The 18,078-nt window shown below is 44.0% G+C and overlaps 1 protein-coding gene and 1 pseudogene across 2 annotated transcripts in view; both read left to right on the top strand.

Annotated features, from left to right (window-relative positions):
- Positions 1 to 18,078, top strand: part of GPC6 (glypican 6) — a 1,109,667-nt gene that overhangs the window by 1,080,621 nt on the left and 10,968 nt on the right. The window contains exons 7-8 of the mRNA XM_079779109.1: positions 1,013 to 1,149; positions 17,564 to 17,739. Of these exons, the coding sequence (XP_079635235.1) occupies positions 1,013 to 1,149; positions 17,564 to 17,739 (313 nt within the window). The remainder of the gene's footprint in view (positions 1 to 1,012; positions 1,150 to 17,563; positions 17,740 to 18,078) is intronic.
- LOC307104279 (ribonuclease 4-like) lies at positions 9,510 to 9,950 on the top strand (annotated as a pseudogene). Its single transcript has one exon. The product of its transcript is annotated as a ribonuclease 4-like (transcript).

Below are 18,078 nucleotides of genomic sequence, written 5' to 3'. Positions count from 1 at the left end.
CTTCCCTTTGTGCATATCCGTGTCCAGATTTCCCCTTTTTGTAAGAACACCAGTGCTATTGGATTGGAGCACCCAAATGATCTCATTTTAAACTTCTTTACCTCTATAAAGACCATCTCTCCAAATAAGATCACATTCTGAGGAACCGGAGGTTGGGACTTTAGCATATGAACTTGAGGAACATAATTCAACCTATAGCAGATGCATTTCAAATGTTTAAACACTTTCCCAATGTTCATGTAAGTAGAGCAGGAAATCAAGGTTGTGACTGCATGATCCCAGATGTTAATTATGGAACTGAAATGGGACTGAATCTCTCCCCTACCCTTTCCCCAGGAGCACAGTCAATGTGGAGCCTGAAAACACTAAAGATGGTGTGACTAAGCTTCTCCGGGCCACCCATCCACAGGGCTGTGGATGGTACACTTGCCTGTGTTTGGAACGACTTATTTCTCTTTGGCAATAGAGATTTTTAAATGTGTTTGGGTTGCTGCCCACCAAGTGTGTGCTATAAGGACCTGTCAATTAGTCAGGAGCACAGGTTACCAGCAGCTGAATTAGTGACAATATGTATTTCTTGCAGAAACAAGTAGACCATTGGGAAAGATGTTTTATCTCTTGGTGCATTTATCTGACATCCAGGCAAATGAATTCTAAAGAATGTATTTGGGGTGTTTGCAGTAAGGCACACCTACTTCTCCCATTTGGAGAGGACCTGAAGCCAGTTGAGATGCTTCATAAGTTCTTAACTCAAAGAATAGAGGGGGGGGGGGGGGAGAAAAGATGGAAAACAAAAAGCGGATTACCTAGAGCTCTATGCCAGAAGCTAGAGGAAGATTGAGGGAGGAGGGAAGGAGGCCTTCCTGGGCAACAAATCCTGTCTCTCTTAAAACCAAGAGTTTGTACTTGGTTCTATCACACATTCTCTCACCACCCCCTACGTTGTGCCTTGTGTAGAGATGGACAGCACCTGGGGAGAATGGTCACTGTCTTCCCTTGCTTTCTTGATCAGGTCACAGACATAAAAGAGAAACTGAAGCTCTCTAAAAAGGTCTGGTCGACGTTGCCTTACACCATCTGCAAGGATGAGACCGTGACCGCGGGCACGTCCAACGAAGAGGAATGCTGGAACGGGCACAGCAAAGCCAGGTGAGGGGTGACTCGCTGTTCTTGTGGACGGGGCTCTGTGCATCCAGCTCCGGAAGGCACTCCTGGCACAGCTCCGCAGACCTGTTTATGCAGAAAGCAATGGAGGGTGGAGGGGACAAGTCGTCACTTAGCGACAGCTGTTCAGAGTGACAGGTTTGATGGGCACCTGGGAGCACTTACTCTCAAGGTGCCATTAAGCATGGAATCCTTGATCTGAACGCCTTGCCTCTGGATGAGGATGGAGGCATGGTGACAGATGCCAGGTTACGGATATCCTGAGATCACGATGAGCCTTTTATGTTCACTTAATGACTTTAAGGCAGGGGAGCTATTTTTATCCGTAGTTAAATTTGCACGGCTTGCTGTTGTTGTTTTTTCCATCACAAGTTAAACAAGAAGTGAAAATTCAACTGTAATTTTTTTCACCCTTGAAGACAAAAAGTGTTTTGAAGTGCTCCGTGAAAGGGAAGGAGAAATAAAATGACTGAGGGACAACCAGGAGAGCACTCTCATAGGTCCCGTGCCTGGAAAGTCCCACTGGAGCCCCCTGATGAGAGATGGCTCTGTTGTCACCCTGCTGCTCTGCTCCCCGGTGCTATCACCGCTTGATATGAAATCTCTCAATTTCTTGGTTCAGCCCAGGAATGGACTTGGCCCGAGTCGTCATAGTGTAGAGAAGTTGGATGGGGGAACTGGCTGGCTGGGAGTTGGCAAGCAGGGCAGGACACCAAGAGAGGGGTCTGCCCGAACCCTCCCCAGTGGGGATGCAGGTGGGTAGAGCAGCTGGTAAATTGGCCTCCAGGAACCTTTAGGGATTGACCAGCAGGTGGAGAAGCTAAGAGAGGTGTCTGTTCTGGAGACTTATTGGGCAGTTTGGGGCATATGAAGCAGCTGTGATCAAAAGGCAGCAAGAAGATACATGGATGTTAACTTCAGGAGAAAGTGCGGAAGGTAAGCAGGCATTCAGTGAGATGCTCATTAGGTGTTTTTCTTACACTGAAGAGTTGTGGTTTTTAGCATCTATTGGCGGTCATATTATTAGCTTGCTGGGGAAACCTTGGCAAAGTGAAGACTAGACAGCTATGGAAAAAGCTATATTTCAAGTAGCTCCAAAATATCAATATGCAAATCTTAGATCATGAGGTACAGGAAGCTATTCACGATATCAACAACTTGCTCTTCAAAAATGCCTAGTAATTTACCAGTGTCTGGCCTTTTAGGACAGAGATCATTGGCCAGCAAATGCAGCTGTGATCTAACAGTCTCTAATGTTCTTTTCCTGATGACTGAACAGAACGACACTGTGAAGGATGACCAGATGGCCTAATGGATAAAGTGGCTGATTTTCTGAGCTGCTGTTTCCCATCTGTGTTTACCTTTCAGTCTTGGCAAAAATGAAGGCTGTGTTTTGAACCACATTCCCATGGATGGTTACACAGGTTGCTGGATATTGGTGCATATACAACTTTGAAAATACCGAGTAAAAAGTGGCTGCAGGTGTGGGCTGGGGAGGGGACTACATGCCATCAAGAAAATGAATGGGAAAGGTAAAGATCATTGAAGTTAGAGCAAGAAGTGACTGGGATGGTTCAGCCAAGTTCCTCGTTATGTACATCAGCAGCACAGACAGGGTAAATGATTAGTCTAAGGTTACCCAACTAACAAGGGTGACAGCTGAAATCTCCCAAATCCTAGCCCAGTATTCTTTTCACTTTTATATCCTGCCTGTAAAATACAGCCCTCCCCAGGTTAGGAGAACAAATGAAACAGATCCTTAGCTCTGAAAAAGATTTAGTGAATCTGACCTGGCCAGGGTGGCTCAGTTGGTTGAGCATCATCCCATGCACCAGGAGGTTGCAGCTTTGATTCCCAGTCAGGGTAAATGCCTGAGTTACAGGCTAAATCCCATTGTGGGGGGGAGCGGGGTGGGGGCGGGCGGGCGGCAGGAGATAGCCAATGTCATCGATGTTTCTATCTATTCCTCTCATTTCCTCTCTATATATAATATCAATAAAAACATATTTAAAAAAAAAGATTTAGTGAATCTGCATTGATTCATTAAGTCAATCATTAAATCAGCAATATCTTTAAGCACTCCCTCTGTCCAGATATCATGCACGGCTCTGTGGATTAAATGCTATAACATGGCAATGTTGTCTGTCAACATATGAAAAGGCACAGTGGATTTTGGAACTTCCATACTGTAGGACTGTAGGTTTAGGAAAGGACCACATAGGTGGTCCTGGAACAGCACCTGGAACAGTACTCAGAGACCAGATTTTAATTTTATCCTGAGGACCATGGGAAGCCATTGAAGGACTTTATGCAGTTGAGAGAACTCATCAAACTTAATGCAATAAAATCATTTGCAAAAATATGCCAGAATGTAACCCAGTATATTTTTTTAAAAGATGAGGCTGTCAAATATTTGTGACTTGAATTATAATAATTTCATTGTTTCTTTTAGTTCCTTTTTGAAAAAATCTTCTACTGGCATATTATAACTTTATATTTAATAGCATAATAAGTAGATAACCAATAAAGACTTGTTGAAATAAATTTAATTGAAAGTTTTCCTTATTCAAATATTAATTGATCTTGAGACTTTTTCATTTAAAGAAATTTAAATGAAATTTTGTAAGTTGAAAAATCTATTTTTAAAGCAGATAATGACCTATTTTTTTTTCTACTTTTGAAGTATAGATTTTTAGATGACAGACATTTAGGAATGCTTGTTTAAAAAAGGAGAAGAAAGAAAGGTTATTCTTATCATCCATCTGAAATAAAAGAACCAGAACTTTAAAAAAAAAATCCATTGACAGGTGTTAATGGAAATGGAACAGCAATGCTTATTAGCATCGATAGAGATTGTCACAGTCTGGAGTTGCAACACTCGAGCCTATAGGAAGAAACCACTGATAACCCAGACATATTCCCTCTCTTTATGTTTTATTGACTCCTTCAGCCACATTCTCCAGTCACATCCACTCCTGCCGCCCTTTTATCGATCTAGGTATTTGGTCAGGCCTGTCTTCCATCACCCGTATTTCTCCTGATTATTTTCTGAATGCTATTCCATAGCTCTTTACCATGCTTCCTTGATTCAGAAACATACCTATTTCACATTTGACATTTCTGAAATCAAAATTACTCCTACGGTGGATATGTCCACTTACCACAGTGATTACTTTATTTTTCCAAATAGCTATTATTAAATGAATGGCATCTGTTGAAATTAATGACTTGAAATAGAGACAACAGGAGACACATACATGTGGCTGCTATGGCAGCCACAGGGTGAAATCTGCTGTGTTGAGCTAATGGTCAGGGTGTGTGAGCACTGGCTCCCCTAGAATATGGACCCACCTTCGTACCCTGCCCCCACCTTCACCCATCCCTGGGAGATCTCACTCTGCTTTAATAGCTAAAGTAGTCTGGAAACAGGAGGTAGAGCATGAGGAGGAGACTGTGGCCTTGGATGGGAGGAAATTGGCAGGTGGCCATGACCCTGTCAACATTTAAATCTCTATTCCGACAATACCAGGTCATCGAGAGGACCCTGTCCCTGCTTCTCCCTTCCTTTCCAGCCTCTTGGCACAATTTAAAAACCAGGGCAGTAATGTCCGTAAAGATGGGTTGTAAACTTTAAAACAATGCTTCTCGAACATTGATATGCAGGCTAAATTCTTGGACATCTTGTTAAAAATGAAGATTCTGATTCAAGAAGTCTGGGTGGGGCCTGAGATTCTGCATTTCCAACAAGCTTCCAGAGTATGCAGTTGCTGCTGGGCTCGGGACTGCAATTTGAGTAGCAAGGCTCTGAGGCCAAGTTTGCTAGATTTAGCACATAAAAAACACCAGGCACCAAATGGAACACGCTTATACTAAAAAACAGATTCATTGTTTACCTGGGATTCAGACTTAACTGGTAGACCTGTATTTTATCTGGCAGTTGCCCTTTAAGCTCCTATTAACATGTAAGAAATTCCCTTTTTATGCCTCAGACGGTATATTGCAGCATGTTGTTTTCTCTTTGTCTTCATGGAAACCCTTGATGTTCTCTTTAATGGGATGCCCTTGTGGGCCACGATGGGCACTTTGAATCCCTGCTAGAACCTGATTCAATTAGTGGCTTAGTCAGTTCAAGCCACGGTAACAAAAATACTATAGACGGGATGGCTGGAACAAATTTAGTTCTCATAGGCTAGAAGTCCAAGATCAAGGTGCCACAGGATTGGGTTCCGGGGAGAGCTCTCTTCTTAGCCTGTACCTTAACATGACAGAGAGAGAGGGACTCTGATCCCTTCTTTTTCTAAGAGCACTGGTTGCATTATGGGGGCTCTACCCTCACAACCTTATCTAAACCTAAACCTCCCAAAGGCCCCACCTCCAAATACTAGCACATTGGGGACTGGGGCTTCAGCATGTGGTTCTGAGAGAGGGAAGGCAAAAAAAAAAAAAAAAAAAAGTAGTCCTTAGTACAAAAATTACATCCTACTTTATCAGAATAGCGAAGAAAGGGTTTTCCTTAGAATTCATGGTAACAGCTATCACCCAAGCAAGGTAGCCTAGCAGGCATGTGCAAGAGCCAGCAAGAAAGTCAGCCTGGGATGCATGTGCAGGGACCAGCAAGAGAGTCAGCTTAGGGTGCAACTTTCTAGGCTGAAACAGGAGAAGCCATGGCAGGACTCTGACTCCACTCAGACAAATAGGAATTGAAAGGAAGCTAGTAAGTAAGGGAAGAAAATCGATAATAATCTAGAAGGCCAAAGGGAAAAAAATTAAAGAGTTGTGGTGCAGGTTACAAATCTAGGCTTCCTATAGTTCCCAGGGTAAACCTGGAGACCCGGGGAGGCTGCTTGCCGTCATCCGTCATCCCTGGGAAGGGTGTTCCGGGCAGCCGGGTAGCCAGAATGAGCCATCTGTACAAAAGCTAGAGAAGAATGATTAGATGGGAGGCAAGAAAGCACAGCTCCGAAGGAAATAAACCTTTTATATGGTTAGCACACGCGGCTCAGAACTTTCTCAGGCAACAGACGAAAAAATAAAGCCCTTGTGTTCATAGAAGCTCTTCCTTTTTGCTCCTATAGAGGCAGATTCTTGCTTTTTGAGAATACAAGCATGTCAGATTACATCATCTGTATCTTCCTTGAGGATTGTTTTCTTTTCAGGGGATTCTTTCTGTACTCTCATGGGAGTTAAAAAGGAAAGGGGTACGAGAGAGGGTGGGATGAGGCAGGGAGAACGCAGAAGGAAGCCAGTCTGAGAGGCAAGTCCCAATAGCATGTGGATCTCATGATGGAACACACATATTACAGAGCCTTCAGGTGTCTCAAGTCAGTTATTTTCAGACTCCTCTCTCTCCCCGTAACGTTGGCAAGACTACTTTCCACTTTTGCTCCCTGTAAGCCACTGTTTAAGCTGCCACTGTGTCCTTCCTTTAAAATGCCTCTGGGAGGAGGGCATCGAGGTGCTGGATGAGGGACGAGGTTTGGTGGGATCCTTTGGAAACACAGCTTTTGCAGGGAGCCTCTCCTGTCTTTTAAGGCACATGCCCCTCACAGAAATAAGTGCCATCCCAAGGAAACCCTACCTGAGGCCAGGAAGCGAATACAATAAAATGTAAGAAATAGGAAAAATTTTTAAAAATCTAGAAAATAGATCAGTCACTGTCACAAGCCACTGAGTGGATTGACTAAGCAAAGAAAATAGCAAGTCATAATGGGTAAGTTTGAGCAGATGGAGGAGGGACGAAATGATGCATGGGGATGAGAAATCTGTCAGAGGCAGTGGCTTGGCAGATCTGGCAGGACAATATTATCCTAGTCTGATTGCAATATATGTCCCAGAGCACTCTAGCTGCATGGGAAAGACGGTAAAACATCCCCAGCACACCCAACCGGAAACACCTCAGGACGCTGGGAAATCAGTCTGCGCAGAGAACTGGCAAGGGGAGCCCCCAGGAAGGCTGACCATCCAGGAAGGCGGGCAGAGACCCTGTGTGCACCTCCTGCACGTGGTGAGAACTGGCTACAAATAGGAGGAAAGAAGCATGCTGCTGTCGACAGCTCGCAGCCCCGGAAACCTGGCTCGTGGTCTTCTTTCCTATCTGCACTGTAGTTTGCTGACTCCAGTTCTACCAAGAAAGGATGGGTTTGGGGAGCTCCTGCCAATGAGTTAAGAGCCCAAGTCAAAGAATTTCGCTCCCGCTCCCTGCTGCAGCCAATGAGTTGTGTGTCCTCCCGGAGTTCCCGGACCATTTCCTGCCACACGTTCTCCAGCTGGAGGGGAGCCACAGACATTGGGCCTCTGCATGAATTTACGCTTTCAAACTCCAAAGTCTGCTGCTGTCAGCCAGTGCTGAGAAACACGCGTGGCATTTCAGGGAGCTGTGTTAACAACTTAGTTGTCATAAGAATGCCTTAGAACGGCATTCAATCATTTTCATATACAGTCACTCAAAATGGCAGCTTATGACACAAATAAAGTGTTATTGACAGAGGAACAAACGAAATAATTGTAAAAAGTAGCCAAGTCCCCTCCCCCTCTCGGGGCTCCCTCGGTCCTCTTTGGGGACTCTGTCTCCCACCCCGTGTGGGAACTGGGCCCCGTGCGAGGGTCGGTGGGTGGAGGGGGGGCTTGACACGCGGATGGCTTTTCGGTGGGAGCGCTCTGAGAGGGGACACAGTGATCAGGAAGAGGAGGTGGTCGTGGGAGGAGGGGGTTGTCGTGGGAGGGGGTTCCCGGATGGAAGGAGGGCTGATAAAATCAAGTGGGGAGGGGGGGTGTAGAGTAAGGAACTGCTTAGGACAAGGGAAGAGTATGGAGTTTAGGAGGGGGTGTCTACTGATGGGTTTGGTCCAAGGAAAGGCGGTGGGGTGTTGTCGAAATGGGCCTCACCTGTTTGGAGTGGAAAGCCCAACCATGCAGACATCTTGCTCATAAACTTACAGTATGTTTCAGAAGTGGAAATAATTAATGACCGAACAGAAACCCCACCTCCCCTAGCTTCACTCAATGTTAGTAAGCTTGCCAGCAAAGCACGGACAGAGAAGGAGGAGAAGCTGAGCCAGGCCTATGCAATCAGCGCTGGTGTCTCCCTAGAGGGCCAGCAGCTCTTCCAGACCATTCACAAGACCATTAAAGATTGTAAATGGCAAGAAAAAAACATCATAGTCATGGAAGAAGTTGTTATTACACCCCCATATCAAGTGGAAAACTGTAAAGGCAAAGAGGGCAGTGCACTGAGCCATGTACGCAAAATAGTTGAAAAACATTTTAGAGATGTGGAAAGCCAAAAGATACTGCAGCGTTCACAAGCCCAACAACCACAGAAGGAGGCTGCCCTGTCATCCTGAGTCCACATACATGGAGGACTCTTCCAGCATCCAGCCAAGGAGGCGATGGTGGTGGCTTCGGCGGAGGCAGGCCGGGGGAGGGAAGGGATCCTATATTTCCTGTTGGCTCTTGTTAACAAAGGGTCAGCGTTTCTAAATCTTAGACTTGAACAAACAAAACACCCAACAAAAAGAACAAGAGAATAATTTAAAAGTTGAATCATTACTTGACTAACAGACTTTGGTCCACCATGTCCTTTTCACAGCTCCCTTCTGGAACAGTCACCTTGTTAATTTTATTTTTGAAAATTTCTTTCTGGCTCTCCCCTTTCACCTCTGACTTTTCATTTCCTAGTCTGTCCATGTCATTCTGTTGTTACAAGTGGCTACACTTACCTTGTGAATGATTGAAAGAAACTTTTACATCTTCCAAAATAAAAGTAACAAGCTGACTGTGATACTTAAAAAAAAAAAAAAAAAAAAAAAAAAAAAAGTAGCCAAGTGACTTGCCCATGATTACGCTGCTGGGTCTTAGAGAGACCTCGGGTGTCCGGGCCCGGTCTCTGTGCCTTTGACCACGCCGCAGGGCCACATCTCTCTGAAGCACCCAGTGCCACAGACAGCCTTCACTTCACAGTCTCCGAGAATTTATAAATCCACTTACAGCATAACATTGTAGCATGCTTTGAGCGACTCCACTTCCAAGTCAGGACAACTGGGAAGGGAAAGAAGTAATCTACAGCAAGAACTTCAGAAGGTTATCCTGAAGACAGACTTTTTAAATTGTGGTAAAATATACATAAGTTAAAATTTACCATTTGAAAAAAAATTTTTAGCACACTGCACCCTAATCCCGTTAGTGCACGCACACACATACACGCAGACCCCACGCAGATCCAACGCAGGAGTCAGAATATCTTCGCGTTTTCTACCAGCTCCCCATGTTCAAACAGAGGAGGAAGAAGCGGGCACCTCCAAGGTGGTGATGGCTCTCCCAGGCGGTGATGGCTCTCCAAGGTGGTGATGGCTCTCCAAAATCTTCATTTTCATGGCTTCTGCTCCTGCTGCTGACCCTGCTGGGGCTGGGGCTGGTGCAGCCCTCCTATGGCCAGAACATGTACCAACGATTCCTGGGGCAACATGTGGACCCTACAGTGACAGGTGGCAACAACTTGTACTGCAACAACACGATGAAAACCCGGGGGGTGACACAGTTTAGTTGCAAGCGATTCAACTTTCATCCATGAAAACATCGGGACCATTACTAGCATCTGCAGCACCACCAATATCCAGTGCAAGAATGGCAAGATGAACTGCCATGCGGGTGTAGTGAAAGTCACAGACTGCGCGATTATGGGATGTACCCTGCCCCCCAAATGCAATTATCAGGCCAAGGCCAGCACTAGGCGTGTTGTCATTGCCTGTGAGGGTAACCCCCTGGTGCCTGTGCACTTTGACAGATAGATGCTCCCCTGCAGGAGTTATGGCCCTGTGGATGACCTTTAACTTACTCCTGGAATAGCAATGAGTAAGGCATTTGAGCTATCTCAGGCGCTGTCTCCTCTGCTTATGTCTACTTCATTTTCTCTGTATAATCCATTCTGTTAAATGCATCCAAGAGAAATGGAGACATAAACCTATAACGGGACTGGGCTTTTCTATAATAAACCTTTCAGTAAACTCTTCTGCTTCCTTTGATAATACTGGTCAGCTTAGCTCTCTCAGATCCTATCCTCTGGAATGGAGTCATTATAGGTATGATATAGTATTTCAAGTATTTTAAGGTACTTCCATCCCAGTTACCTCATTTTAATACCACTACACCCCTGTGATGCTGATGTTGCTACCTATAGGAGCCCAGCGTTAAAGGATTTGCTGAACACCATAAAGTTAGTGGAAATGCTGAAGCAAAAAATCCATTTCAACTGGCTACCAATCCAGGACTTTTTCTACTTCATCACAAGGAGTGTTGTGAAAGTATCTGCTTTTTGATATTCTCAAAAGTCAGCTGTAAGGGGAAGCATTACACATTTGGAAATAGGAACTGGCAAAGTGAGAGCTCTGTCTGTATAATTCGGCAACCTTGTTATGTTTTGGGTCTAATGAGATTAAGAAATGATACAAGGAACTTTCTTTTTCTCTTCTGAAATTTTTGAGTCATTGTAGTAAGTCAGAGTATTAACAATGCACTAGATCATTAAGACTCATGCACTCTTCCTGATTGGAAAGATTTTTCATGTTTTCCTTTTAATAAAGAACTCAAACTGAAAAAAAAAATTAGTGTACAATTCAGTAGCATTAAGTGCATTCACTTATTATATATCATCACCACCATCCACCCACAGAAGTTTTTCATCTTCCTAAACGGAAACTCTGCACCCATTCCACACTCCTTCTGTCCTCCCTCCCCAGCCTCTAGCAACCACCAGTCTACTTTCTGTCTTTATGAATTTGACTATTTCAGATTTATTTCACTTAACATGATGTCTGTAAGGTTCAGCCATGTAGTAACATGTGTCAGAATTTTCTTCCTTTAAAAAAATATTTATTTGTATTGATTTCAGAGAGGAAGGGAGAGGGAGAGAGAGATAGAAGCAGCAATGATGAGAGAGAATCATTGACCGGCTGCCTCCTGCCTACCCCACACTGGGGATCGAGCCCACAACCCAGGCATGTGCCCTGACCAGGAATCGAATCATGAACTCCTGGTTCGTAGGTCGACACTCTACCACTGAGCCATGCCGGCCAGGCAGAATTTCCTTCCTTTCTAGGGCTGAATGTATTGTATCTATATATTACATTTGTTCATCCATTCATTCATCAACGGACACTTGGGTCGCTTTGGCTTTTTGGCTGTTGCCAATAATGCTGCTATGAACATGGATGTACAAATATCTGTTCAAGTACTTACTTTCAATTCTTTTGGAATAATAATTCCAGAAGTGGAATTGCTGGATCATACGGTAATTTTGTGTTTCATTTTTTTAGAAACTGCCACACTGTTTTCTATGACACTTCCACTAGTCTACATTCCCTCTAGCCAAACACAAAGACTTCCAATTTCTTCCATCAGTCTCAGTCCATCGATGACATTGCCTCTGGTTAGGAATGCATGCTGCATGGCCCAGACACACACCACTCACAGCAAGTTCCACAGACATTTCCTCCTCCAGGGCCCAAATTTGCAGCTAGGTTTGCTCTTGTGGTTCTTATTATGATCACCGCACTTTAGTGAGAAACCATCAGGGAGGGAACTTTGAGGAACAAGATTGATTACTCACAGGTCCGGGGGGATGCATGGCATGCCTGTGGGCCTCACAGCAAGATCATGGATAGAGAGAAAGAGAGCAGACCTGGGGCTCTGCCTTTATTAGGATTCCAGAGTGGGGTGGCCAAGGTTTCAAGGGTTCACTCTTCATTGGCTAATTCAGAGCATAAGAGCTGGAATTAGAACATAGGAAAGAAGATGTGTGGTCACTCAAGTTATCTAGGTTACTCGGGGCTTTCTAAAAGGGGACTTCATGAATGGGGGCAGCCTACTTCCTCATCTGGTTGTTTTGCTGGTAGCTGAGTCATACAACTGGCATTATGTTTATTGGAGATAGATGTCTTTTGTAATGGATGCCCGGACAGCCAAAAGCTTAATGACAAGCACTTACACTCCACTCCACATCCTTACCAACACTTGCTATTTTATGTTTTTGGGTGCTTTTTTTTAAATAATGACCATCCTAATGAAAGTGAAGTAAAAACTTAGATTTTTAAGAAAGCTTCTGAAAGAGGTTATGGATACACAGGTTCACAACAACCTCTTATTTGAGATCCTCGGGACCATATGTGTCTCAGAATTCAGAATTGTTTGGATTTTAGAAAATCATCACAGTGCATAATTCTTTAGCAGTGCTCCCAGAAGAGTCTGAGGCTGGAACTCACAATCAAGCACATTACATGTCTGCAGCAAAATGCATTACTATTTACACTAAGTGGGATAAGTGAGGACTCCAGTTGGCCTCATTTCAGATCAGATCCAAGTCTGGTAATTAATTGATTGTAGGAAAAGAACTATGGAGACTTCTGAGTTTTAGACCTGGGTTACTATTATATCAACTTACATTAGTAAACCCGCTGAAGGTGAAGGAGTACGTAGCTTAGAATTAGAACTTACTATAGAGACATGTATTGAACAGAGCTCATTTGTGGCAATAAACAGAACTGAAACTGCTTTTGCCATCCGAAAGTGTGCTCGAGGCCAGGCAGTCAGAGGCAGTGTCAGGCACCCAAAAACAAACCCAGGCCAGCACCTTGGGACCCCATTTCTCCCCATTCCTGACCCAGCTTCCACCTGGACCCTTGCCCACTCCACTGGGCACCACAAAGCTAACATTCCTTGCAAGTGCCCACTTCTCAGACTTGACTGACTGTCAAATCCCATTAGATCTTGAGAGGTGTGTATCCCGTTCCCTCCCTAGGCAACTCCTTTCATCAGAACAACTACCAGCATTAACGTGGTGATGAGAAACACTGAATACTGATTAGTGAATGTGTTTCGCCTCCCAGCAAGCAGGTTCAGATATCAACAGGGTCTTTCTGGAAGTATCAACTGAAAGGAGTGATTTTGAATGTTGCCAATGACAGGCACTGTGGCTGGCCTGTGGGACACTTCTGTGAGCACACGTATTTATCTCTCAGGTGTAATGTCTCTCAGGTATAATGTCTCTCAGGGGACAGAGGCTGTCAACTCTGTCAGGCAGGGTCTCAGCGCAGAGCCTGCAGCCACCCACAAGGTTACTGTATCATTCCCCTTACATTCCCCTGGGGCTCTTCCACCCTAATCAGCTATAGTGTTTGAATATGATCTAGGAAGCCTGCATCACAATATGAAATGAGATGTCTTAGTCTGTTCTGGCCGCCATAGCAAAACAAATAAACAACAGAAATTTATTTCTCACCGTCTGGAGGCTGGAAGTCCAAGATCAGCACGGCCGGGTGAGGACCCTCTTCTGGGCAGACTTACTGTGTCCTTCTTACAGGTGTCGGAAGGGGCAAGGCTAGCTTTCTAGCCCCTGTTTAATGAGGGCACTAATCTCAATCCTGAGAGCCCTGCCTAATTGCTCCCCAAAGGCCTTACCCATAATAGCATCACCTTGAGCATTAGGTTTTCAACATATGAATTGGAGGACGCATATACATTCATACCATAGCAGATGTGAAAAACAATAATTCTGCAAAATTGCCAAAGGTTTAGTCTCTATACATGCTGTTGCAAAATAAAAAGGAACCAGGATGAGAAAACTATGCTTGACTGTACCACCCACTTGACACCCCACAGAATGAAACATTGAAAAACGATGACAATCCTATTTGTCCTTTTTTTCTGGATTCTCTCTGCCCCAGGTAAATGTGCATCCAGCCTCAGAACCTGAGCTACCTGTAACAAGAGTCTCTTCCTTTCCATGTCTCCCAGAACTGTGAGGGTGCAAAAATAGAACGTTGTCATGCCAAAGGGCTGGTGCAAAACCTAATAAAGGGAAGAATAGTATGAGCTCAAAGCTATATCCATTCTTGCAGTATATGATCATTATAAAAAGAGATCAACCACGAAAGGGAACAAATAAATGGGCTCATGGGTCCTGGAGCTGAGCTGGGCTCCCATAGATCCTTCAGGCTGCACCCCGGCCATCCAGAGATTTGTCCTCAGGATGTACTGTGGAGTGACAAAATGGCCATTTTCCTGTTCAACAGTGTTTTTCAGTTTAAGTTCCACATTGTCTCTAGAGTTACCCTTTGAATACATAGAAAGGAGAAAAGGTTCTTGAGGACACGGGAGCATTGTTCCTTGTTTTTATTGTAAGTGGCTGAGCATCAGTAGGCACAGTTAGAGGCTGGGTGTATTTGGCAGTCTCTCATTGTTCCTGTATGCTCAGACTCCCAGGGGTACCATTCCCAATGTAAGCTAGAGCAGTCAGCGTCTGATAAATGAGTCTCAGCCAGCCATGCAGTGCGCACAGCATCTGAAAGAAACAGAGCTCCCCCTGACTCAGCACAGGTCCAGCTGCAAGAGTCATTGTCCTAAATGTCGAGAGGCAACACCGACGGTCACCTTTCAGCCCCTCTCCGCTCCAGTACCAGCAAAGGCTAGCCTGAACTGGCTATTGTTTATTCCAATGGGCTTTAATAATTAGGTAGAGATCACAGGGCCCAGCACATATAATTGAATGTCAAATATAGTCAATCCAATGTCACATTTTAGAAGTTAGATCAGGAAAACAATCTCAGAATCCCATAAGAATTTATTGGTATATCAAGTATGTCAAAAGGCAGCACAGAAGTTCTTTACTGCAAAAATGAAGAGATAGAGTTCCATGACTTTTTAAAAAATTTCAATTAGAACATTTTTAAGGCAGTAAATATTGTGAAGCCTTTTGGAAAAGAATTTTTGATGCACTTTGGGTGCTTTATTATTCATTATGTAGTGAACATTGGGAAATCGATTTTGTTCAAGATATGGATAAAGACACGGAGCTTCTTCGGGGAAATCTGATTTAAAATGAGTAAGCCAATTCATACACAAACACATCATGCATAGGATTTCAATCGCTGAACAAATGGCTTAAATGTAAGTTTCTCTGTGTGTTTCTATTTCTTCTTCTGGAGACTGATGGATAGAGCCTTTTGTTTCTGGAACTTGGAATGTTACCAGTAGGAAAGGAAACAATTTTCAGTGTATTGTATAAGAATATGTAAACAGGAAGCACACAAAAATAAAGAAAAAGGAGTGTTTTTCAGCTTTCAAGCAATAGTACTAGAGGAAGTAAAAGAATGATAATAATAGCAGTTAGTGCCCAGCCTACCAGTTGTCTGTGCCTGATGTCCTGATTCCCCTGAGAACCACTCTTCAGCCCTCCACCTTGATGTCTGCCCTGAGGGAGAATCTCTACCAACTGTATTACCTGGGCCCCCTTGCATGCTGGCTTCCACTTGGTTTCGGCCAATAGGAGACAGCAGCCAGAGGTCAGAAGGAGGCACTACAGAGGTCAGGGAATCATAACCTAATGATGGTTCTTGTCATGTCATTTGGCCCCTGTCTGTGATTTCAGTTTTTGTGCAGTTGATCCCCAGGGTTCTCCGATACCCTGTGCTGGTTTCCTTCCACGCTGTCTACACCTTTATAAATAGTCTCTTCCTTAAACTCTCTTTCTTACCCCTTTGAGGGTAACCCTGTTTCATATCAGAGCACAAACAAATATAGAGCCTTTGCAGGAGTTAGAAAAAAGCACCCAGGTCGGTACATGGGGACCATTATCCTCTTGTCTCCACTTTGGTATATATTGAAATTTTCTAAAATAAAAGGATTCCAACAAAAGCCAAGTAAAAGGTACCCGTTTTGCTGACGAGTGCCCTGCAGATGCATGCATAGCTTTATGAGCACAGAACTAGGACTGGTTTCAGCTTCACCTTATTCCCTCAGCAGGTGGCTTGAAGCTGTACACAAAATGTCCAGCTGAGCCTGGAGGCCCTACAGAGGAATGGGGAGAACCCTAAAATCTGGAAAATATCTTAAGGGGAGAGTGAAGACTGACCTGAGGCTTCAGGATATTTGGGACCTACGTGAGAAAGGGATTGTAGGCAAGGAAAAGGTGTACGCAGGGACAGGCATGCATCAGATGTATACAGGGGATGGATTCTGTAAGGCAAGAAAGGTCCTTTACAGCAAGCACTGGAGTATAAGAAAGGGGAGATGGGATGGAAATGGGCTTTGATTGCTGAGGTAGAAAGTGTGGATCGGAGCTTAGGATTGACAGGCATATGATGCAGTATGGGGGCACGTGGGCTCTGAAGCCAGACTGCCCAGGCTTTAGTCATCGTTTTGCCATCTATTAGCTCTGTGACTTTACACAGTTATGTTTTCCTCTTTACGCCTCAGTTTTCTCCTTTACAAAATGGGGATAAAATAGTGCCACCTCCTACATTTGCTGGGAGACTGGATTCTAAAATGCATGTCCAAGTGCTTGGCACAGCGCCTGGCTTCCATAAGCTCTCAGTGGACATTAGGTACTATCATCAAAAATTTTAAAACAGAAGAACGACAAGATGAAAGCGGTATTTCATGAAGATTAATCAGACAGCATGTGCTGACTGCACTAAAAAGGAAAGACAGAACAGGGAAGTCGGTGTGAGGCTGCTCCGGCTGTCTGCACTCCAGAGGGACATGGGAAATGAGAGAAGAATCGGGTGGAAGAAGAGTAGGAGGAAGGAAAACTGACAGGCCATGAGAGTACGGAGTCAGAGAGGGCTCCAAGCACTTTTCTCAGATCTTTGGTCTCCCCAGTATAAATACACCTGGGCAGCTTAGCCAGTTGACTTTGAAGAACAGACAATTTTGACATTTTAGTACAAGTAAAAGAAATATTAATATAAATTTTCCATTTCAGTACAAGTAAGAAAATTAAAGAACCATTCGATTTACCCTCTATTTTACCCAATATTGAATTAGACCCAAGATTCTATTGTAAAATAAAAACCCTAATGGACACCTCAAGGATTCCAGCAATCACTGGTGACTCCTCAAACTTCCCAAAGATGGTTATTTTTATCTGAAGATTCTTCTGATTAAAAATATGAGGTCAGGGCCTCCTCAGTTGAGATAGAACAGCCTCATACAAGAGAGCTCTGTAAGATCATAAGTAATTTACAAGTTTAGTTCTTACTAACAAAATTAACAGAACGGTTGAGTAAGCCATCAAGTTCCTGACTTAAGTATCTAACATTTGGGATGGAGAGAGAAAGAGTAGTTAAAGTAATAATTTCTATAAGTCATTCTATAAGTCATTTCTATTGTGCAGTCATCTGTAGGCAAGCCTACCTAAGAACTCAGTGCCATTTAAAAAAACTACTGTGAAGCCATTTTAGCCAATCTTCATCTGAGAACATTTATTTCATGTTTTTACTTTTTTGCCAGGAACTGGGCCCTGATTCTACCAAGGTTTTGGCTCACTGTTAGAAACAGCGTGGCAGAATCCAGTTTCCAGATCCTTCCTGCCTCACCCTCATCTGTCCTCTCCCTCTGTGCCCTGCAGATACTTGCCTGAGATCATGAATGATGGGCTGACCAACCAGATCAACAATCCTGAGGTGGATGTCGACATCACCCGGCCCGACACTTTCATCAGGCAGCAGATCATGGCTCTCCGCGTGATGACCAACAAACTAAAGAATGCATACAATGGCAATGACGTCAACTTCCAGGACACAAGTAAGAAAGTCCTTACCAGTAACCTCCAGAGTGAGCAATGGTCACTGAAGATGATATCAGCATTTCTCTTCAAGAGCAATGCGCACCTTTCATCTTGTGTTATTCTTGCCCAATCTACAAAACTGTTTATAGTCCTTCAGACAGAAAGCTCTGACTCACAAAACTTAGGATACTACTAAAATCATAGCTGGTCTTAAGGATGCAACCCACTAAATTTTAGTGGATTGCATTCAGCTGTACCAAAGCTAAAATTGAGTTTCATCTGCCAGTTGACCTGTTCATGATAAAGCAACAAAGTAATGTTTTGGCTTTCTCCTTTCCCCATCAACATTTATGTCT

Source organism: Cnephaeus nilssonii (genome assembly GCF_951640355.1).
Source record: "Cnephaeus nilssonii genome assembly, chromosome: 8".
Classification (NCBI taxonomy): Eukaryota; Metazoa; Chordata; class Mammalia; order Chiroptera; family Vespertilionidae; genus Cnephaeus; species Cnephaeus nilssonii.
This window is presented reverse-complemented; position numbering and strand designations above follow the sequence as displayed.